We start from the raw sequence: 22,461 nt of genomic DNA, 5'->3' as shown, positions 1-22,461 counted from the left end.
GAATTCGAACTTCTTTTGATCGTAGTTTGAGTTTCGTAGCTCCGATTTGATTGATTCTTTTTGCAAATCGAAGCACTTCAGTTGAACTTTCAGTTTGGACTTTTTCATCTGAGTTTTACCCTTGAATCTATGCTTGAGTGCTTATGTATACTATTGTTTGTTTACGATAGAATTTCCGGAGTGCGAAGCGTGCTACTACGAGTCTCTAGGGTTTGCAGATTGTCAGCAAGGCAAGTAACACTTTGATCATACCCCTTTATTACCCAGTTTTTATGCATTAGTCTAGTCCTCCAACACTGCATGGTTAGGATTTGATAACATGTGGGTATTGGGAAGTAGTTGATGAGTTAGAACCTATTGTCCTTTATTTTAAACCCTAAGAGTTATTATGTTATGCTTATACTGCTATGCTATGCTATGCTCGTAGACGTGGATTGGTTTGAGTGATTGATGACAATTGTGAGTATTATTTTGAACTAAGGGTTTATTTAAGGTGGCTACCTTAACACACATCTGTGTGGATTGTTTGTGGGCAGCTGGGGAATCCAGCATTGTCCAAGGAGATCCCGGGGAATCCGTGTGATCACCCTATGGTTCGCCACCCAGACTCAAAGGGATCATAAGATTTTTCATGCTACAAACTTCCGTGTGCTACCACAAGCCATTATCCGCTCTGGCATAGTTGAGTAAGTTGTGGGAATCCTTTCCATGATGGGCTAGCAGATGTAGGGGATTGTAGGTGTACCAACCTATCTATCGGTTAAGGGGGCCTCTTCGGAAAGACCGTGTCTCGGTCATCTGTTTCTCAAACATCATGTAGTGCGAGAAATCCAACGGACGAGATCGAGTCTTGTGGGGAAAAGTGCGCTAACCTCTGCAGAGTGTACAAACTAATTATGGTTAGTCGTGCCCCCGGTTATGGACATCTTGAGTATCTGGTTCTTGAATTATTGATGTGATCTCAACATTCCTAATTAATTTTGTTGGGTTGTTAATTACTATTTAATTGGGATTGAGATGGGGTTTTCATTCTCAATATTTATCAACCAATTTTGTAGTTAAAATAAATTATATTCCTTTGTAGTAGGGAAAAACTGCCTTTTCACAAAAATATGATAACCATAGAGCCTCCACCAGCCATATATGCATGTAGTGTTAGCATTTACTTTGTTCATTGCTCTACAGTGTTATTTTGCCAGCATATTCCATGTGCTGACCCGTTTTTGGGCTGCAACGTATTATGTTGCATACTTTTCAGATGAAGAGTAAGGTGCGCTAGGTCGTTGGCATGCACTCAGCTATGCCGTTGGAGTTGATGGACTCATTTACCTTTGATGCTTCCGTAGTTATCTTATTTAGATGGCCTTAAGCCATATTATTGTAACAAGTTCTCATTTGAGACATTCGATGTAATAAGTGTGTGGTTGCACTCTGTTATAAATCCTTAAAGTATTGTGTGTGCAGTATTACCGATCCAGAGATGACACTTATGCACAGAGATTTGACCGCTTGTGGTCGGATCGCTACAACATGATAAAATAAATACATCTCTCTCTCTCTCTGAAGCGCTCTTGTGATAAAATAAATATAAATATCAATTATGTGAAAATACCCAACAATAGCTATTGTATTTATCACGTTTGTAATTTTATGTGACCGTTTTGAATATCGAACAGACACTATGTTGTGTATCAAAGGTCAATTAAAGATGACAAACCAGTTAAAGAACCAACCCTATTCACCTTGCCCCCTTGTTAACATGCCAAAAGTGGTACTATCTATGCTTTGAATTGTCCATTGCCTTGACTTTGACTAGCATGTCAATCTATATCTAATAGTACATATCATTATTGTTGGGCAACTACAAGGAAGCACTTGAAAATTAACTAGTTTGTATTCACATTATCCTTTTATAGACAACAAGTCCCGGTTGCTGATCATGATTTTTCAGTTACCATGACTTGCGTAGCCGTTCTGCATCATGTAGAATTCCAACTCTATTACCAAATCTTAGTATTGTAATGCTATACCTAACAAAAATGTGCAAGTTTCCCTCACTTATTTTACCTTATTATCCTTGCACTACCATTTCAATCGTAAAATATGAAGGGGTCATGTGTTAAACTTGTATTAAATGCCAAATGAAAATAACTCATACTCCATATCGGGCCCCAGGCTAGTCAACGGCAATTAGGGAGCACACTACATATGCTATTCTATCGGCACTAGCGACCAATCTTCATTAAGTGACCTAACCGCGTTGAACTCTTTCCGCAAACATTATGTTTATATTGACAACAACAAGGATCCAACACTCATATGATAAGTTAGGGCAATTCACATTGTTCCCTCATGACAACAACTAGCTATGATGCTTACGTTGATTGATTAGTTACCTTGATAACAATCATAGTCATTTGGCGTTAAAGGATTCTAACTCCAAAATATTATGATGCTCCCCTCACCATTCATTTTGCACACCATTGGAGTGCCCAAATATGAAAATGGACTTGTGTTAGACATTAAGTAATAGCCAGCTAAAAATCACATACCCCATCACCCAATGACGCATAGTGAAATGCATAGCTACATATATTCACCTTAACTCCTTATCACCAGCCGCTCTTCAACATTTAAGTGTCTAACCCACGTTAACCCTTTTACCCGCATCTATCTATTTTCTTCAAAAAATTGACCAATTGGCAAACCAATCATACTATCCTTGCTCTTGTGTTTCAGAAATCTAGCCGTGATGTTTATCCTTGATTTTTCACTTATCTCAAGTCCAGAAATCATTTTGTATGGCACTATAACTTCATTTACCCACTCTCATTCTTATCATACACCTCGATACACACACGTGATTTACCGCAGTTACCTTCTCCACATTCTAGGCTGACCAATTGATATATGTTAAACATGGAAGGATTGTGTCCTTGGTACTGAATGCCACCTACAAACACATACATTGTTCTATTCACATCATTCTCCATTGTGAAAACACAGAGCCAGTTGGTACATAAATACTAGTATATTCACCTTGGCTCCTTGTTTCCTGCAGCTCTATCCATAACTAATCAATTGTATGTCACATCTCTTACCTTTTGTAACCATTCACGTTATCCTCTTGTCATAGGTATTGTCTCTCTGCATTTTGCCTCCTATTCTCATAGTGCTCATCCATGAGCATTGAAGTCATGCACCCCTTTCAATTTCTTTTGTTCCTCTATTTACCTAATATATTCCATAACAAGAGAATGTTTCAAATGTGAAATTTCCAAGGTCAACTAGAAATGTTAATGGCTTCCATACAACAGAAATAGGACTACTTATGCATGCTAGATCAGTAGGGATGGAAACACGTGGAGGAAAGGGATGCATTTGTCGTATAGTGGATGGCTGGTCTGGTCCTTATCAACTCCATGGGTTCTAAGTTCTAACACGGTTCTTTACATGATGTTTTTCTTCTAAGTGCCAAAATGAAGTTTAATGTATTTGTTTGGGTGCTTATTATTGAAAGTTTTGATGCATGAAATATGCTGAAGCGGAGACAATTGAATATTGCTGGCAAATATTATTCTTGCCTCCTGTGTACTACTAATGCTGAAGAGTGAAGACACCAGTGTGAACGCATAGTTTCGATTGGCCCTTTAGCATTGCTTGTTGGACACGCCTTCAAATCTAGTGGACTCTGGAAGCCACGCGGATTGCTTCGTTGCAAAGCTAATCAAAGTGGGCATTTGGTGGTAACTTTTTTTAAAATCTTAATTATCATAGCTTGGAATTTGGATGGAACGCTATAATTGCACTCTTGAGGTCACTTGTTGCATCTTGTAGAGTTCATCGCTAGCAAAAAGAACTTGTCAACACATCATGGAAATAGCCAAATCTCAAACCTACATGCTGAAGGAGGCCGGGTCAGTGGCATGACGTAGAGTAAGAGGGCACGGGAAGCAGAGGCGTGTAGAGAAACTCCTGTGGGAATGGAGGAGGGTCTGAAGAATGGAGAACAAATTTTTTTAAAGACCCGTTTTTGCCGGCTTCATTGATTTAGGAGAAAGCAACAGGAAATACAGTGAGGATCAAGTGATCATGAGCACAGAAGATGTGCAAAAAGGAGAGAAAAACTATAAAAGAAATAGAAAGCTCACTAAGAGGTCATGGCATGCGCAAAAGGACGGGTCGACTCGGGCAACCCAAGTCAGAACACCCAAGTAATAACACAACCGGGAAACCAACCTACAAACTTACCTCCCAAAGGTTGGTTTGGCTTATGTTTTAGTTTCCATTTGGTCATTCACGTCTGATCATTTATATTGTGTCCATGTGTATTATTTTTCTTGCTAATGGCCTTTGAGGATGATTTATATAGAACAAACATGTGTTAACGTGCTGCCCGTAGTGTTGCTTAACTTCCTGGCTTCAGTTTCAAATTGGGAAACAGGTCATCTAATGGATATAGAATATGGAGCAAATAAAAGGCTTGCACACTTTTGCTTCTTATTTGGTTCTTGTTGGCTGAATGCAACTAAAATTTACATGAAAATGTGACAAAACTAAACCACAACTCATCTATGTGATCATTCCAACTGACAATAAATCAAAACGGGAAATTAATTTGGCCAAACCCTAACTATTTCCCTCTCTTTATAAAGTCATAAATCCAAAGTTTTATAAAATAATAAAACATTTCATATAATTTTTTATTTAAGATTCTTTTTAACACAGTCAAATATTATAATATAACTTCTCTCACATAAAAATAGATATCTATAATTTTTTGAGAACTTCAATTTATAACTTTTTAAAATCCGTGAAAACCATCATAATATTATCACAGTGAACGGACCAGTAGCCTAGTGGTTGCATTGACATTAGTAGCACCCCATGTCCTGGGTTCGACTCCCAATGGGAGCAGATATTAAACAGGCATGGGAAAAAAATTCCGGAATAAATGACCATAGAGGCTCATGTCTTCATGTCATCTATTCTCGACAGCTCACTGTCCCTTAAAAAAGAATCTCCATCAATCACCGTTTAGATCAGGAGTATAACCATGCCCTACCTCCTGTCGTCATCCTACCTAACACGCTCCTCAGCCAACATCCACCGCCGCCGCTCGCGATGTCTCATTGGAACCGCCTCCATGTACTCTCATGTGTTGCAGCTCCTTCTCCCTCCCGTTACAGGTCGCTTGCTCTCCTGCTAGCATCTAGCTTCTATGGTATTCAAGTTGTTGCCGTCCCCAATGTGAAGCTCAAACAATCATCAGTCCAAGCGTAACAAACATGCTCACATGTTGCCTCACAAATAGAGAAGTTCATTATGATGTGTAACTATGCTTTAGTTTGTTTAAACTTTTCAGGTTTGTTGATACGAAACATTAGAGAGCATGGCGTCTGATGTTTATCATCGATGGATAATCTACATAAGATACTGCAGGGAAGTAGTTTATGGAAAAAGCTCAGAATCAACCCGTGGATTTTCTCTCCCACATCCGCCGCCTCGCATAGGACGACGCGTATTCCAGTGGGTCCGTGTACCGCTTCGCATGCTACCTTATTACTTTTTCTTGCCTTCTTCCTTTTTTCCCCAAAACCATTCAGCCTTTTGCATCATGCATGCAAGCAGAACAACGCCAGCCCATGCCCACCGGCCTGTGAGCAGACATGTCCACGGAAGAGTCTGGCGGACACCACAACCCGGCCATGTCCTTTCCCAACCCAGTCATGGGTGTTCATGGAGGTAGCATGCAAGCAGCATCTAACGGCTAGTGGGCGTCCATGAAGGTAGCTTGCAAGCAGCAGCTAGCGGGTACAAACAGCAAGCACTCATGGAGTATCATGCATGCTCGCTAGCCGACGCGACCGGCGACGGGGATTGACAGTTGGAGGTGAATGACCTTGTGGTTGGGGGCGACGACGGCGAACAACAGCGATGCTCTCAGCAACGTCTATGTTTATGTAACTTCATTTTCATTGGGTTTCTTTTCCGCAACATCATTTGTGTTGCAAAAGTTTTTTTCGCAACAACACCCATGCTGCAGAAAAATAAAGACGAAAAAATATTCTGGAACACATCAATGTTGCAAAAGTCTGTTCCGCAACAACATCCATGTTGCAGAAAATTGAAGCCGGAATTTTTTTTCTGCAAAGTCATTCCGTGTTGCAAAAGTTGATTTCGCAACAAGATCAATGTTGCAGGAATGTGAAGACGAAAAAAATTCTGCAACAACACTAATGTTGCAGAAGAGTTTGTGCAACATGTGCTCTGTTGCAAAGATGAGAAAGGGGTTGGACCGTTGGATAGTGCCAGATCTAATGGTTCCAGAGACGGTGGATCTTTTCAAATTATCCGCCGGCGGACGCCTAGCCCCGCCCGTAGTTTATATCCAGCTGACCTGGCCATAGCAGGGAGATTTAAGTAATCATTCTGTGAACATTCAGTATATTATTGCACACTCTCTACACAAGCAAGATGCATGTTTTGTTCTCTTGATGTTTATAGTTATGGCCATAAATATGTTGTTGTCTTACTGCTCCATCTAAATCACGTGGCTCGATCAAATTGCCGAATTTCAGACTCCATGCTTTGTTTGTTACGGCACAATTTGTACTTACTTTAACGGATTTGCTATTTTACAGTCGAGTGTTTTGCAATTGGCCGTCATTCAAATCTATGTCCGTCCGTTCTCGCGCGGAGATTCGCACTGGGTCTTGTCTTCGGGTTGGTTTTATATTATCGAGCGCGGTTTTCTTCACAACCCGTATCCGCCGTTCCGCCCCGCCCCGGCACTGTTGGTTTTTGTCTTTTTGAATTTAGGAGCGGGTATGGGAGGCTCTGTTTCGATAAGGCCGAGGGGAGAGAGCTCGAGCGGCGGAGCGGAGCAGGCGATTACTTGTGTTCATGGCGATTCCGTTCATTCACCGCTGGATCTTGATTTCTCCTCCCTTTCTCTTCGATCTCCGGCTTCCGCGGTAGGTTGTTCTTGTCTCTCGCCCTGCCCCGTGGTCTGTGTGTTGTGGCTGTGTAGTTTCCAAATCTAGGTGTTCTTTTTGTTTCGATCCGTGGTGGTGTATGTTGCTGCCTTGTTGTTGTAGGCCGCCGGTTGCTCCCCTTTCTGCTCGCCTGGTTTGTTCGAGGTCATAGGGGTGTAGGCGCAGGTAGGTGGGTGTTCTAGGTTGGTCGTCTTCCCCCGTGCTGACTTGTTTCCTCTTCTGTAGGTGTAGAGAGTAGGAGATTTCCTGAGATTTCTAGGTCATCTGTTGGTTGTGGTAGGCTAGTTCTGAGAGTGTTCTATGTCATCTGGTGCTTGTGGTCGTCTGATTTTGTTTCCTATGCTGTAGATGCAGGTGTAGCAGTCGCCTGATTTTCTGCGTGCATTTTATATCTGCTGTAGATGGCCTGGCCTGGGTTTCTGCTAGCTTGCGATGTAGATGTAGTGCTTATTTTTGTGTATCCTTCCTCTGAATTTGTTGGCTCCTGATGTGTTCAGTTGCCTGCTCATTTTTTGCTCTTGTCTTGAATCCCTCTTATATTGTTGTAGCCTTGTGGGTGTTTAGTTCCCGTGGTTTTGTCAGTCTTATATCATCTCTCTGAATTTGTATGTGCTAGCCCTGTAGTGCTGATGTAGTTTAGTGTTAGTCCACGTTGTAGTCCCCATGCTTTTTTTATTTGTAATTACAGTGTAACATACTCTACAATTATAGTGTAATTTAGCTCAGATTTTCAATGTAGTCCCCATGGTTCTTTCTTTGTAATTCCAGTGTAATATGCCCTAGAATTATAGTGTAATTTAGGTCCGTTTTTTTAGTGTAGTCCTCATGGTTCTTTCTTTGTAATTCCAGTGTATTTTTTCCTGTAATTACAGTGCAATATACCATATTTACTGTGTAATCCCCATGCCAGTGTAATTCCTGTGCCTTTTTAGTGTAATTTGCCCTATTGAATTGCCCACTGTAATTCATGTGCTATTCCACTGTAATTACCCTATATGTACACTGTAATTTTACTGTAATTTGCCCAAATGGCCCGCTGTAATTCTTGTGCTTTTCCTCTGTATCCCATATTTATTCTGTAATTTATATTCAGTTTTTAGCCAGTGTAATTCTTATGCCTTTTTACTCTAGTTTTCCTATTTTACTGTGTAATTTGGCTCAAAATTTCACTGTATTTATAATGGTTTTTACACTGTATTTTTAGTGGTACTTTCAATATATTATGCCTGACGTACTTACACTGTATTTTTAGTGGTACTTTCAATATATTATGCCTGACGTACTTACACTGTATTTCTTCAGTTTTACGCTGTAATATGCCCAATTTTGCCTTGTAATTGCACTGATTTTTTGCACTATAATTTGTGTGGCATGCTCTGTAATTTTCCGCTCTCTTACAATGTTTTTTGTTCTGAGATTTAGATTGTACTTCAGCCACATTTCTCTGTAAAATTTTATTTATTTGTTTTGCTGTAAGATCAGTGTTTTTTGTTGTTGCTGCTGCTCTAGGATCAACATCTTCAGTCTCCTACTCTAAATTCATGTTCTCAAACAGGGCTTCTGCTGCTTCTTCTGCGGCTGTTGTATCTTGTTGATGCATTTCTTGCCATGTCTGCAGAGTAAGTTAATTTATTCTCTGTTATTTCTTTTCTTTTGCCCTTTGTATTTTTAATGGAGGGTCTTTCCGGTGTATTTCTGCTTCTTGTTGATGCATTTCTTGCCATGTCTGCAGAGTAACTTACAATTCTCTGCGGATATTGGTCTTTCCGGTGTATTTTAAATGTTCCTGGGTATTTCTAGCGTAGATTCTTTGGTGATTCCTACTGTATTTATTATGGCAGTATCGCTGTAGTTACTCTGTATTTTTAGTCTGTATTTACACTATAAGTTCAGATGCTTTTACATTGTAATTCCATGGTTTTTCTTGTGTAAGTCCATGTGTTTTTACATTGCCCAGGAAGTTACAGTGTAAATATAGGGGCACTTTACACTGTAATTCCTGGGTTATTTCACTGTAAACCCTGGATCATCAACATTCTTGCAGTGTAGATGTTCATTTTTAGAGTTTAATTTACACTGTATATTCTAGGCGATTTCCACTGTATTTTTTGTGCAGTTACACTGTAATTCGTAGGTATTTTACAGTGTAATCTGACAAGTTTTGGCAAGTTTAAATCTCTGGTACTTTTCAGTGTCAATTCTTGTGTTAATTTCTAGGGGATTTACACTGTAAGTCTTGATTTCTAGTGAATTTACACTGTAAGTCTTGGACTATTGCAATGTAATTGTTAGGCAGTTGCAGTGTAAGTTGGCAAGTTCTGCTAGTGTAAATCTTGGACTGTAATTTGTAGGTGTTCTTGGACTCTTTTGCACTGTAATTCTTGATAATTTTCAGTGTCATTTACTTTGTCAACACAGTGTGTAGGCTCTGATTTTTTTCTTTCTACTCTTTGCAGCCTTGTTTTCGTATTATACTTTAGAAATGAGTTCCTGTCATTTTTCTGAATGTTTCTATGCTATTAGGTGCACACATTCTTTTGTATTTTTCTGCATGCTTTCACTAATATGAGTCTGCAGTGTAATTTTCAGCTACCTCAGGATCATAGTGTAGGTTCTATGATTTTTTGCCACTGTATTTCTTCATTCTAGACTTCAAAGTTTCTGTAATTTCCAGAGTATCCTGTTTGTTTCTAATTTCTGTATCTAGTTTCTCTGATGCTTTTCTTTTTCAGATTTTCAATGTAAGAAGGTGAAGTGGGTGAAGGAGCTGAAGAATGTTGGTACAAGTAGAAGTGTTTCTGACCTGGTGATCTTCCTGGGATTTCCCCCAATGTTTGGCTGTTTGGTGGGTCGCAAGCTGATGGGCAGTTGTTCGCTATGGTCCAGGGTATTTGTGGTTCAGGTTTAGTTGAAACCGGGTGACAGTTTAGCCCGACACGTTTTTTAGAAATAGAAAGCATACAGTCGCCGGGGTGGGGATTTTTGGACATACAAGTGTCCTCTGTTTATTTATTAGGAAATGTGAATGTTACCGAATTGAAAAACAGTCAAGTGCTAAATAGACCATCCAGGGTTCCTTTCTTGCAGCTTTTAATGCTATCTTAGTGCAGGGGCTGAAGTTGATTGAGAGACCTCGCCTATCTCATGTTTGTGCTCCTCCGTAATAGGTTTGCCTTCTCTGGGAAATTTAATTGTCTGGTGCTGACAGAGAGTGGTAAGATTTAATTACGTGCATATTAAATTTCCAAATTCCAGTTGTAGAAAGTTATCAGATCATTGATTTTTATTTGTATAAAATATATTCTCAACTACTCGACCAGCTGCTGAGATTTCTACTTTTGCTAATCGCCTTGGAGAAGTAGTGAAGGAAGGATGATGTCTATACATGTACGTCAATTACATGGCCGAGTGTTTTCTTCTGTTCCATGAGCCCCAAGTGTGCTTTATTTTGGTACAACTGTTACAGTAATTGGCGAATTTAGGGGCCATCCATTCACTGCGATCAAACGGTGGAGAAATAGGAGTTACGAGGAGTTACGATATTAGAATTACATGAAATTACAAATACTTGTGGGACCATTACAAAATTATGATGGGGGCTAATCAATTTCTAAAAGGGTAGATCCGTCCAATTTAGTGTGCAGCGCTGGGAGAAAAGGAAAAGAAAACCTAGCCCCGCACGCTTGTTCCCCGTTGTGTCGATCCCCTCTCCGCTCGCCTCCTCCTCTCCCGGGTCGCTGCACCGCCGGCTCAGCCGCTTCTCCTGCGTCTTATCCTCCCCGCTCCTCTCCTCACAGTTGAGTCCTCAACCAGATCGGCGTCCATCTTCAGCGGCGGCGGCATCTTCAGTGGAGGAGGCGGGTGGTCGTGGCGGGGGCATCTTCAGCGGTGTCGCCGGACGAGCTCCACGCGTGGGGGAGATATCTCCACGGGCCCGCGCAACCATGTCCCCTTGCTCACGTCGGCCTCACAAAGAAGAGGTCTAGTCCGCCCGTGCCGCCGAGGAGGGGGAGCAGCCGCGCCCGGAGTAGGTCGTCCCCAACGCCTGCATCTAGTCGTCGACCTTAACTATACTGCAGTCGCCGCTGCTGGTCGAGGTCGCCCAGTTGACACCGGCCCCGCCGGAGTGCAGCTCATCCTGCCCGAGGACATGATACGTACCGTCTCTTGCTCCCCCCTTCATCCCCCTCTGTTGATCTCATTGGCACTGCAGCGACAGTACAAATACGTGCTGAAACCATCTGTTTTCTACGTTACTAAACTATATGTGTGTTTCTTTTTGGTCCTCTACTAGTACCTACTAGTAGACACGCATAACAATTACTCTTCCTTTGTTCCCTGAATAATTTCCAAGGAAAGGGAGGGACGCCGGCGGGTGATTCCCCCCATTCTGCCAAGGCCAAGATGGGGCAGAAGATGTCATTGGCGCATCGAAGGCTCTCTTTGCTTGATGATATCATTAGCATCAGTAGGCACATCGCTGCTGCTGCTGCTGCGGCGGCGGCGGCTGATGATGATGGTGGTGCTTTTGAGCTGATGGCAAGAACCTTCACGGAACCATCTAATCTCATATGTCTGCATTCAGGCACGTCTATTCTTCCAGGATTCAGAGTATCAAATGCATGTTCTCATACATCAACAAGAATAAATATAGGAAGCCGCTTTTATCAGTTAGTTAGTTAGTTGGTTGGTTGGTTGGTCGGTCGATGAATCGAGCATTGGGCGAAAGCTCAAGTACTGAGATTGTTATGAGGCAAATTCAGTACTCCTTTTTTTCCAACCATTTCATTTGCCTTCTCTCTTTTCTTTCTGAATCTTCGGTCACGCTTACCTTGTGGAACCGTCAGACAAACTGAAAATGATCTGCTTATGTATTTTCTTATAGGGCTCATTAGTACTGCAGCAAGTAGTACAAGTACACAGCGACCGCATAGCATCCTCCATGTTATTAGACTATATTATCTATACATTTTTTTTCTTTACTAATTTTGAACTTCTCGTGACGCGATAATAAAAATTTGGCAATTGTAGGATGAGGAGTTCGCTGCTGATGTTCCTCAGAAAAATACAGGAATTTGTGACAGCAATGACGACTTCGTTCCATTGATAGTGAGTGTTCTATTGCTTTAGTTCTCTGCAAAACGGAAGTTGATAGTCATGTCTGAAACCTTGGTTTATTAAGCAAATCTGCAAAACCTGACTATTTTTCGCAAAACCTGACTATTCTGTCTGGCCACATTTATCTTTAGTATTCAGAACGCACCATCTTCTGAACTTGCATATTTAGTACGTAGTATGTATCAGCAGTCCACACATTAATTAACATGGAAAGCTTTCTCAGAATGGACTAGACATCTCTAATGGAAGTTGCGAATCGAGTCTGACACTTCGGTTTGTTAAGAAAATCTGCAATACCTGCCTATTGTAATTGTACCGTTTATCTTCAGTTTTTCTTCTTCTCCTAGGGACAATGTTGATGCCATCAAAGCGAAATACATCATCGAGGCTGCTAACCACCCAACAGACCCCGAGGCCGACGAGGCAAGAACACCAACATTTTGCCACAAAACTAAGCTGCATTTGTTGACACATTTCACACATTGACTTATAGTAGAGAAATGTACACGTTCATGGTGCAGAGAAGGGCGTGCTGGTCCTAGCGGACATCATGGCCAACTCCGGCGGAGTGATGGTGAGGTACTTCGAGTGGGTGCAGAACATCCAGGTGTTCATGTGGGACGAGGAGAAGGTGAATCGGGAGCTCAAGACGTACATGACCCGAGCCTCAAACATAGTTCTGATTATTTAGGCAATGTATGTCGCCGTATAAAATGGACAGTAATTATGTACAGTATATCTTCGAAAACCAGAATTGACTCAATTTGGAAGAATGCCTACTTTATATGAATTTCTTGCCCGCTTTGCACGCGTTGCTACAAGTGCATTATCATGCCTCAGCCATAATCATTCTGCACAAATATGGAAAGAAGTGTGGCCCCTATTTTAGTCATCTCTGTCATGTTCGCGTGCACAACCTATTTTGCCAATGAGCAAGTTTAGCATCTGTTTGTTCTTTGATGATCTTATGCTGCTTGCCTGGTTCTCATTGTTGTGCTAGTTGTCTAGTTAGTAAGCAAAACTCTGTTAGAGTAAAGCTAGATGGGACGTCTGTTTCCGTATTGTTACCCAATAGACTTAGGCCTAGATTTATTAATTGTAAATTTGTTTGCTCCATGTATCGCGTTAGTTTCGATGCAAAACACAAGCTATAATGTACCAACTCTTGTCTGACATGTCTATGTCAGTAAAAAATGGTACATGGTGTCAAATTGTTGTTTCACTGGATTACTAGGAGGGGCATTCTTCCTCGGGCGTCCACGTTTACGCTTTGGGGCACCGGATGTCTCTGGTTTGTTTGTAACATCAGGGTTGATGACAATCGTGACGTCGTCGTCTGCACCTTTTCGTTCCTATGGAATGCTGGCTTCGTACTCGTCCTTCTGTAGAGGAAATAGTGGTGCGTTACATTCAATCATGAAGGGTAGGAACTACATGACATGAAATGCTAGTTGTGTAGAACTTACCGTTATAGGATTCTTGTATGATTTTTTCCGAAGCTTGTTGCAATCTGAATGCACCAAGCTTGAACATATTTTCCAGCTGAAAATATGTATTTTTGCCTGAATTAGATAGCGACACATAGGTTGGGATAGCGGTGAAGCATAGGTAGTGCATGATTGCAAATGTAATTTAGTGTTAGGCAGACCTGTGTGAAATCATCGGTAATTTTATCTCCGTCCCATGTCAACATGTATTTGAGTGTGTACGCCCCGCAGGAATAACTGTGATGTAAAGTTGAAGTTAAGTATTTTAGTGTACGCCCCGCAGGAATAGTCTTGGTCCAACTCCTTGTTTTGCACCACGGGTTTTGCACTAGGTGTTCCAGTAAAAGTCCGTGCTTTCCATGCGTCAAACCCAGGAGTTGATGGGAACTTGCCATTGCCTGGATCTTAATTCCTGTAACATGAAATGCATAGATGAAAACATAGGAAGTCATGGGTAAAATTGATGTTGTAATATCCGCTTACCTGGAGTTCCTTTTTGAAGTCTCCAACTTCGTCCTCCAGCTTGGACAACCTAGGTTGAGTAGCAATTTTACCCCTTCATATAAATAATAGTAGAATGACAACTAGTGTTGTAGCGCTTACTTGGAGCAAAGCTAGATTTCCTTGTAGATTCACTTGATCAATATAGTTTAAAGTATTGATGGATGTCAACAAATGGTTCAGTGTGAAACATCCCCAGTTAAAATTGAGAATTCTTGCGACGTCTTGTACAAGGACGAAATATTTGGTGTCGACGTAATCCTGTACCGTCGGTGCTAATATAGTGCCAATAGCATACAAAACAAAGCGCCTGATGAAATGATCATTTGGAGTTTTGGAGGCTTTAATTTTCTTATCAAGGTCACTCAGCTTAAGTCTTCCGTCTATTTGATAAGCGCTTAACAGGTTTACAGCTCTTCCTATATATTTGGAAGGTCCATTAATTCATACACATCTGTTGGAGTTATAGGAATGTCCTTACCAGCAATGTGAATACTCTGCTTTTTGCTGATGTAGCTCTTGGCTAGTAGCACCAACATATAACGCCGGAGAGACACTGACTTCATCTGTGTTAGCCCTCCAAGACCAGTTTTAGTGCAGATCGCCTCTTAGTGCAGAACTATAGGAAGAGCTAGTCATTCCTAGAAAATATGCATAAAGATAGACTAGATCAATTTTCTCTACTATCGTTTATGCGAATATAATACGTGGTACGTACTGAATGATTCTGCCATTTGATATTTGCATAGAGTTTTGGATTATGTTGACCTCACTGTTGACTAACAGGTGTAAGATCAGGCGTTCTCACCATGAAGCGGATGAGTGGATGAAGAGGAAGCAGTACCGTCGTATCACACAGGCCGGGTGGGGTGGTTGCCGGCGGCTCCGTTCCAACATAATCATGTAGGAGCACGATGCTGTGGACGGAGCAAAATTCAGAGAAAAACCCATAAGATCTCATGATGGGTTCATGCGCGGAATAGGCAGAATCCATTACTTCGTTTTAAATCATCTCATCTGTTGCCTTAGTTCTAACTCATGACAAGAGCGGGCATTCTCACCTTAAATCCAACGTGTGGACTGACGTCGTGTTCCGCAGGTCAGATGGGCGGTCGCCGGCGACTCCGTTCTCGTGGGTGACGACGGCGGCTCCGATACAGCCGGTGAACAGGGCGACGGCGTTTGATGGGACTGGCCTTGGAGGAGAAGGTCGCGTGTGGGACGGCGTCCAGAATATGAGTGGGGAATCGGCGTTCGAGCCGGCTAGGCCAGTTGGATCGGAGGCTGTTGCAGATAATGGGGGAGGTGGGAGCGGATTTTGGGAGGGCCGATAGATACGCGTGTGATAAATGTTAATCCATCTACGAGCCAAAAATTGGATGGCACGTATGTTTCTTTTTTCTTTAAGTATTTTTTTAAGTATCTGCCACGTCTATTTCTGGCCTGCGTGCGGGCTTAAGCGATCTCTTTGGCTCTTCACGTTTAGTACTACAGGTCCTTCGAATATACATCACTAACACCACAAGTCATCTGATACTACCAGTGCCACTTTTGAACCCGGGACCCCTTTTAGCACAAAAAATCATCCGGAAATGCTAACACCACGAGTCGTCCCCAACGAGTAAGACCGATTCTCATGACAACACTTGGCTATCACCAGTATGTGTATCTCGAACCAAAAACTATGTTCACATGGTGGCCAGTTGGGCGGTCCCACTAATAGCACTTCAAGTACTCCTCGTCTGGACCCCGACTACCGGTTGTTATCGGTGATTCGGACTTGGACTACGTAATGCTGAGTCCGAACGAGTAAGGCCGATAGTTGTGGGCCATCCACTACAAGTAGTACTATGACCATGGCTCTTCACGTCTAGTACTACTGGTCCTATGGATACATCACTAACACCACGAGTCATCTGATACTACCAGTATCACTGTTGATCCCTGGATCCCTTTTAGCGCAAAGGGTCATCCGGAGATGCTAACACCACGAGCCATCCCCAATGAGTAAGACCGATTCTCATGACAACAGTTGGCTATCACCAGTATGTGTATCCCAAACCAAAAACCATGTTCACATGGTGGCCAGCTGGGCGGTCCCACCAATAGCACTTCAAGTACTCCTCGTTTGGACCCCGACTGCCGGTAGTTAATGGTGATTCGGACTTGGACTACCATTAATGCTGAGTCCGAACGAGTAAGGCCGGTAGTTGTGGGCCATCCACTACAAGTAGTACTACGACCATGGCCCTTCACGTCTAGTACTACGGGTCCTCCGGATACATCACTAACACCACGAGTCGTCTGATACTACCAGTACCACCGTTTGATCCCTGGATCCCTTTTAGCACAAAGGGTCATTCGGAAATGCTAACATCACGAGCCGTCCCCAACGAGTAAGGCCAATTCTCATGACAACACTTGGCTATCACCAGTATGTGTATCCCGAACCAAAAACTATGTTCACATGGTTGCCAGCTGGGCGGTCCCACCAATAGCACTTCAAGTACTCCTCGTGTGGACCCCGACTACCGGTTGTTATCGGTGATTTGGACTTGGACTACGTAATGCTAAGTCTGAACGAGTAAGGCCGATAGTTGTGGGCCATCCACTACAAGTAGTACTATGACCATGGCTCTTCACGTCTAGTACTACGGGTCCTCCGGATACATCACTAACACCACGAGTCATTTGATACTAACAGTACCACTGTTGATCCCTGGACCCCTTTTAGCACAAAGGGTCATTCGGAGATGCTAACACCACGAGCCATCCCCAATGAGTAATACCGATTCTCATGAAAACAGTTGGCTATCACCAGTATGTGTATCCCAAACCAAAAACTATGTTCACATGGTGGCCAGCTGGGCGGTCCCACCAATAGCACTTCAAGTACTCCTCGTCTGGACCCCGACTATCGATAGTTAACGGTGATTCGGACTTGGACTACCATTATTGCTGAGTCCGAACGAGGAAGGCCGGTAGTTGTGGGCCATCCACTACAAGTAGTACTACGACCATGGCTCTTCACGTCTAGTACTACGGGTCCTCCGGATACATCACTAACACCACGAGTCGTCTGATACTACCAGTACCACTGTTTGATCCCTGGATCCCTTTTAGCACAAAGGGTCATCCGGAAATGCTAACATCACGAGCCGTCCCCAACGAGTAAGGCCGATTCTCATGACAACACTTGGCTATCACCAGTATGTGTATCCCGAACCAAAAACTATGTTCACATGGTTGCCAGCTGGGCGGTCCCACCAATAGCACTTCAAGTACTCCTCGTCATGAAATGTTGCATGCTTTAGAAGGGCTAAAGAAATGTCATTTGTACATTGTCAAGAATTGTGCATTCTCAGATGATGCACAATTCTCATATGATAGCGACGATGACATGTATGAACAGGTTGGTTATATTGCCAAGTTCCTACATATTATACAAAAAATGGCCACATCATTTGCATGTTGATCTAAATACCTTTCGTATGCTTTTGGACAGGACATGTCTGAGGAAGATATATATTCGTGTGGGTACATGGATATCGGCGAGAGGAACATGGGCGAATATGGGTCATCGCCCGAAAGGAAGAAACTTGCAGATAACAATCCGAAGAAGGCATTGCTTTTCGGCAGCAGTGACGAGCCTCTTTTGTAGGCTTTTGGTTTTTCTACAATTTCAAGCTTTAGAGCTGAATTATTATCCCAAGTAGTGTTCATATTATTTCCGAACCAACAATCACTTCATTCAAGTGACAATTGTGAGACTATGTTTACAATAATAGGCTTTCAACTCTGAGTTGTTGCTCAATTTTTAGATGAAAGGTTCCTTTGATGCCCGCATACTAAATTCTGGCTTTTACTATTTTTGTATTGCATATGCTGCACCAGTCCAAACCAGTGTTATCTCACGCAACAGTCCATGCCACTGGTTGGTGATTTCTGATGCATGTTAGAATTATTTGCATCATTCAGAACCAGTAAGAATGATTAGCAACATGAGCTGAGCATCAGTCAAAAACAGCAAGAATGATTAATTAATCGATCAGTTTTACTAAATTCTTATACTTTTTTTAACTCTTCAGCATCTTCGTAATGTCAATTAATCCACCGTTTTACTTAGAATCTCACCACATTATGGATTGATGCAAATTTGCACAGGCACATTTCATGAAACAAGCAAAGAATATTACCTACCCTTCTCTGATTTGTTGTAAAAGAACTCTGAATTATAGGAGGGGGCTAATAGCGGCACACAAGCAGACACACACATGCATGTGTTCAATTACAACAACCGGAGAAATGACTACATACTCATGAAAGCCAAGAACTCATCGAACATCATCTTCAACCTCCCACATACTCATTAAATCTATGATGTTTTTTGTACAGACAAGCACACCCTGCCTACCATCAGTCTTCTCTGCCTTGGCTGTTCAGTAATCTGACTATGCTAATTTGTCATGCAAAATTCAGTTTGCTGCCACATTGCATGGCAATTGAATGTCCAGCAATTGAGCAATCTGACTATGCGGTTGACAGTAATGGTACGCATTGGAAGTGGCTGTGGCAGGAGTGCTCTGCATAGAGCTGACCATATGTGTGTGCGTGAGTTTCGTTCTTCATCCTGGGCAACTCCAACATATGTTCAGCATTTCATTGATAATATATTTTGTCCCAAAACTGGACAGCCTGATAAGGTCTGAACAAAGAAAGTGTACACCATATTTTGAATTGATTAAATTTAGTGAACATAGCTTAACAAAATCTGAATATAACTGAACATAGTCTAGACATTTCAGAGCGTTGTACTGAATTCAGTTGGACATAGTCTGGAATGCAGCAAATAATTTTGTCGACGGGATACTAAATGTGAAAATGAATCACACAAACAGTTTAAAAATCACCTAGAATCTGCAGGTGCAGAGCCATGCAAACTAAATCATGCTGCAACTTTGGACTCAAGTTAAAATTTCAGAATCTGCTATGGATCAAGGATTCCCAGATGCATTATGTAAGGTGGCTGGCTGCGCAAATACAGAGGGGAGGGAAAGGTCTTTGCTCGCCGGCGTTGATGGGCCTCGCCGGATGCTTGACGGAGGGAGGCGCTGCAGCTGGGGTGGGGGTGGGGGGCAAGGGAGACTTCGGCTGGCTGGCGTGCCACAGCGGATCCCCGAAACCCTGGTGGCAGGAGCAGATCGAAACCAGGGAGGCGGGCCGCTGGTGCTTGCCCTCGATCGGGGCCGCCGCGGGATCTCTCGATCGGAACGGCGAAAAGGGCGGCGGCGGCTATGCAACGAGAAACACAACGATGTGCGTGGGGGACGGGGGGCTAATCCTCCTGCAGAACGGATGGGAGGAACTTTTTTACCATTCTACCCTTTTGACCAAAAAATAATTCTTTAACTAATTTCCCAGATCTAACGGTCAGTAAAAATTGGAGGTGGAGTTACATGAAATTACGAGTTGTAACTCGCCAATCACCCTAAAAGAGCTCTTATTTTGGATGTGCTAATGGCATAACACAGTGGATATAAATCCTCTTCGTCTCCCTCCAAAAAATATGTCAGCTATCACACAATTTCACACCAAAATTATGGAATCTCTTCCGCGTCACAACTTCTTGATTTTTTTTTCCAACTCCACTCTTTTTTATGTGTTCTGTGTGCATGAGACTGGAATCAAGAAAACAAAAAATTTACTCAAACAAATTAATCAACCATTCTTGCAGTGGTGGGACAATTAAAGATCATTAGTCTCCAGTCACAATCTAGCATCGACTCAAGTTATGCTATTTTCTATCATCGCTAAATTAATGTGGCTTCTCTAATTGGCGATTGTTTGTAGGCAAGCCTTCTTAATTATGGTAATTGTTGTTCCCAGAGACCCGAGGTAAAATCAATCACTTTAGTAATATACAGTTTTAGTTTTCAATTATCTTGTTTTAAATATAATTTGTTGTGTTGTTGCATGATCTTTCATCATAGTTACCTCCACCCTGTAGATTAAGATGTTCAGAAATCTAAGATAGCATTGTCGCTCAACGCTCCATGGCCTTGAGATGCTCCTAAGTGGAAGGTTTTTTTTTTCTGCTTCCAGACATGTTGAAGTTATGAATGTTTGATGGTAAAGTGGAACATATAGAAAAGAAAAGCTACGATGTGTTGTACTAAACCATTTATATTTTGTAACAGTCTGATTTTAGATAAACTATGATAGAATAAATAGCATTCAAAGTACTCATCAGTGCATGATCATGAGTTTCATATATGAACAGGCAACACAGTTACAGTTATAATTTTAGTTGATAAATATGTCCAGTTCCATGCTATTGGGCTGATGAGATATAATTGACGCACACTTAGCTAATATTTTTTCTGCAAATGTTTTCTGAATTATGTCTTAAATCTTTTACATTCCTAGGTTACTCTGTCGTTATATCTTGAGAGCTGTTTTACGACATGCCATACCTTGGTTCAAGATATGCACTACATTTTGCTAAGTGTTGCACAGTGACATATTGTTCAAATAGTTATATGGGTGAGTTATCAAAAGTAATTGTCTATTGAATCCATTTGCACGCTTGATGCCTAGATTAGTATCTTAGTTTGTCCAACATATTTCTTCTTTGCATGAACGAAAGAGCGATATAACGACTCGGTATAAATTAATTTCAAACATGGACATGGAAGTATATAGTTTAAATATTTTTGTATTAAAATACGACTGTAAGTATTACATGTATCCATCTTTTGCTCATAAGTACAAGTATACAACTAATGATTCATTCAAACGCTTATTAGTTTTGACTTAGACAGATACTGTTTCTTCAATGATGAATGCATGCAGAATTTACTACAATAAGAGACGGAGATTACTTGATTGGACTAATATACCTCTACTGAACCTACTTCAGGAACAGAACGACGGTGTTCCACATCCCCTTACGCATAGTTCAAGGACTGGTGCTCTGTTCCAGAATTTAAAACTAGAACATACATACAATATTGGAATCATTATTATTATTCCATGAAATCAACCAGTTAAGATTTTTTCTTCGATTGGTCTTTCATTATATATATTCTTTGATACGTCACCTCTTACAATTATACTCTTAGTCTCATTGTTTATAGCTGAACGGTTGATTGAAAATAAATTTCAATTTTTGAGACAAACATGATTCATTATTTTCTATTCCCATAAATCATGTTTTTCTCGATCAAAATTTAAATTTAATCCGAATCCTATGGACTGGATGATTGATGTTACAAAATCAGGATGACAGGTTCATTATATTAATAACCAAATTTAAATGTTCAATCTCAAGTACAGTCATGGTTAGTGAAGGAACAAAAACAATACTGAAGAGTCGACATAATTAAATGATCAATCCATGATACACAAGAAATAGTGTGTCTAATGGTATTTTAGTAAAAACACATCAATATATCCTTATGTAAAATGATTCGTAGAAACCACACAAAGAAATTCTTCTAAAATATGAAAATGTTCTAATTCATGTTTATGTGGCAAATTTATACTATGTGCTCCCTTTGTTCCTAAATATATGACTTATATGTAGGACAGGAGGGAGTACATGTTTTCACACACTAGCCCGTGCTGGTGCACGGGTTTACGACTAGTTATATTAATAGCGTTAGAGTTTGGTTTCTAAATACATGCCTTTATGCATCTGCATTTGTAAATTAAGACAATGCAAACCATCCATATAAATTATTATGATATGATGATTCTCATTTTTAATTGGATGCTTACAAAATAATATTTAGTTGTACACTAACTCCCTAATCAAATAATGATAAGCGTTCAATTTCCCAACATACTATTGTCATGTTTAGATGGTCTCTTCATCTTGCTCCTGATCATGTCTTTCTAGGAATGGTTACCAACATCCCCCTTTGTCCTTGTGCTCTTGCTACACAATCATTCACACAATCCCAAATAAGTAATTCAAACTCTAATTTATCTTTCTCTTGTTGTAACTCGTAATAAATTCATGAAAAAATTTGTTTGCATTGCACACACACACAGTGCTAGTGAATTCTTAATGGATCATTTTTAAAATCAAAATCATTGCAATAAAAGATTAATAAAATTCACGTCTTCAAAGAAAATTATTATTGGCTCAATAATGACATTTTTTTCCGCGAGAAAGATTCTTTAAAAACCCGCCAAGTAAGAATTCGCAGAAGCATTGTAAAATATATATATTTGGTACTGCAACATTTACTCACTGATCCAGCATCACCCTTGGTAATCATATCAGAGGTATCATAACTAGACTAGATTACTATAAACATATGTCTATGGCCGAGTAGCTGAACGATATTTTA

The 22,461-nt window shown here is 41.2% G+C and overlaps 1 protein-coding gene across 1 annotated transcript; it reads left to right on the top strand.

The window, feature by feature from the left end:
• The first annotated feature begins 8,026 nt into the window (after nt 1–8,026).
• On the top strand, nt 8,027–12,544 carry LOC125528406. The gene is made up of 10 exons (XM_048692890.1): nt 8,027–8,036; nt 8,554–8,617; nt 8,731–8,788; nt 9,115–9,121; nt 9,216–9,227; nt 9,731–9,900; nt 10,672–11,155; nt 11,353–11,583; nt 12,030–12,107; nt 12,464–12,544. Exons 1-9 carry the CDS (start codon nt 8,027–8,029, stop codon nt 12,032–12,034), a joined length of 1,041 nt encoding a protein of 346 aa, XP_048548847.1. The 3' UTR covers nt 12,035–12,107; nt 12,464–12,544.
• Nucleotides 12,545–22,461: the final 9,917 nt, after the last annotated feature.

The sequence above is a fragment of the Triticum urartu genome, unplaced genomic scaffold, assembly GCF_003073215.2.
Source record: "Triticum urartu cultivar G1812 unplaced genomic scaffold, Tu2.1 TuUngrouped_contig_485, whole genome shotgun sequence".
Classification (NCBI taxonomy): Eukaryota; Viridiplantae; Streptophyta; class Magnoliopsida; order Poales; family Poaceae; genus Triticum; species Triticum urartu.
This window is presented reverse-complemented; position numbering and strand designations above follow the sequence as displayed.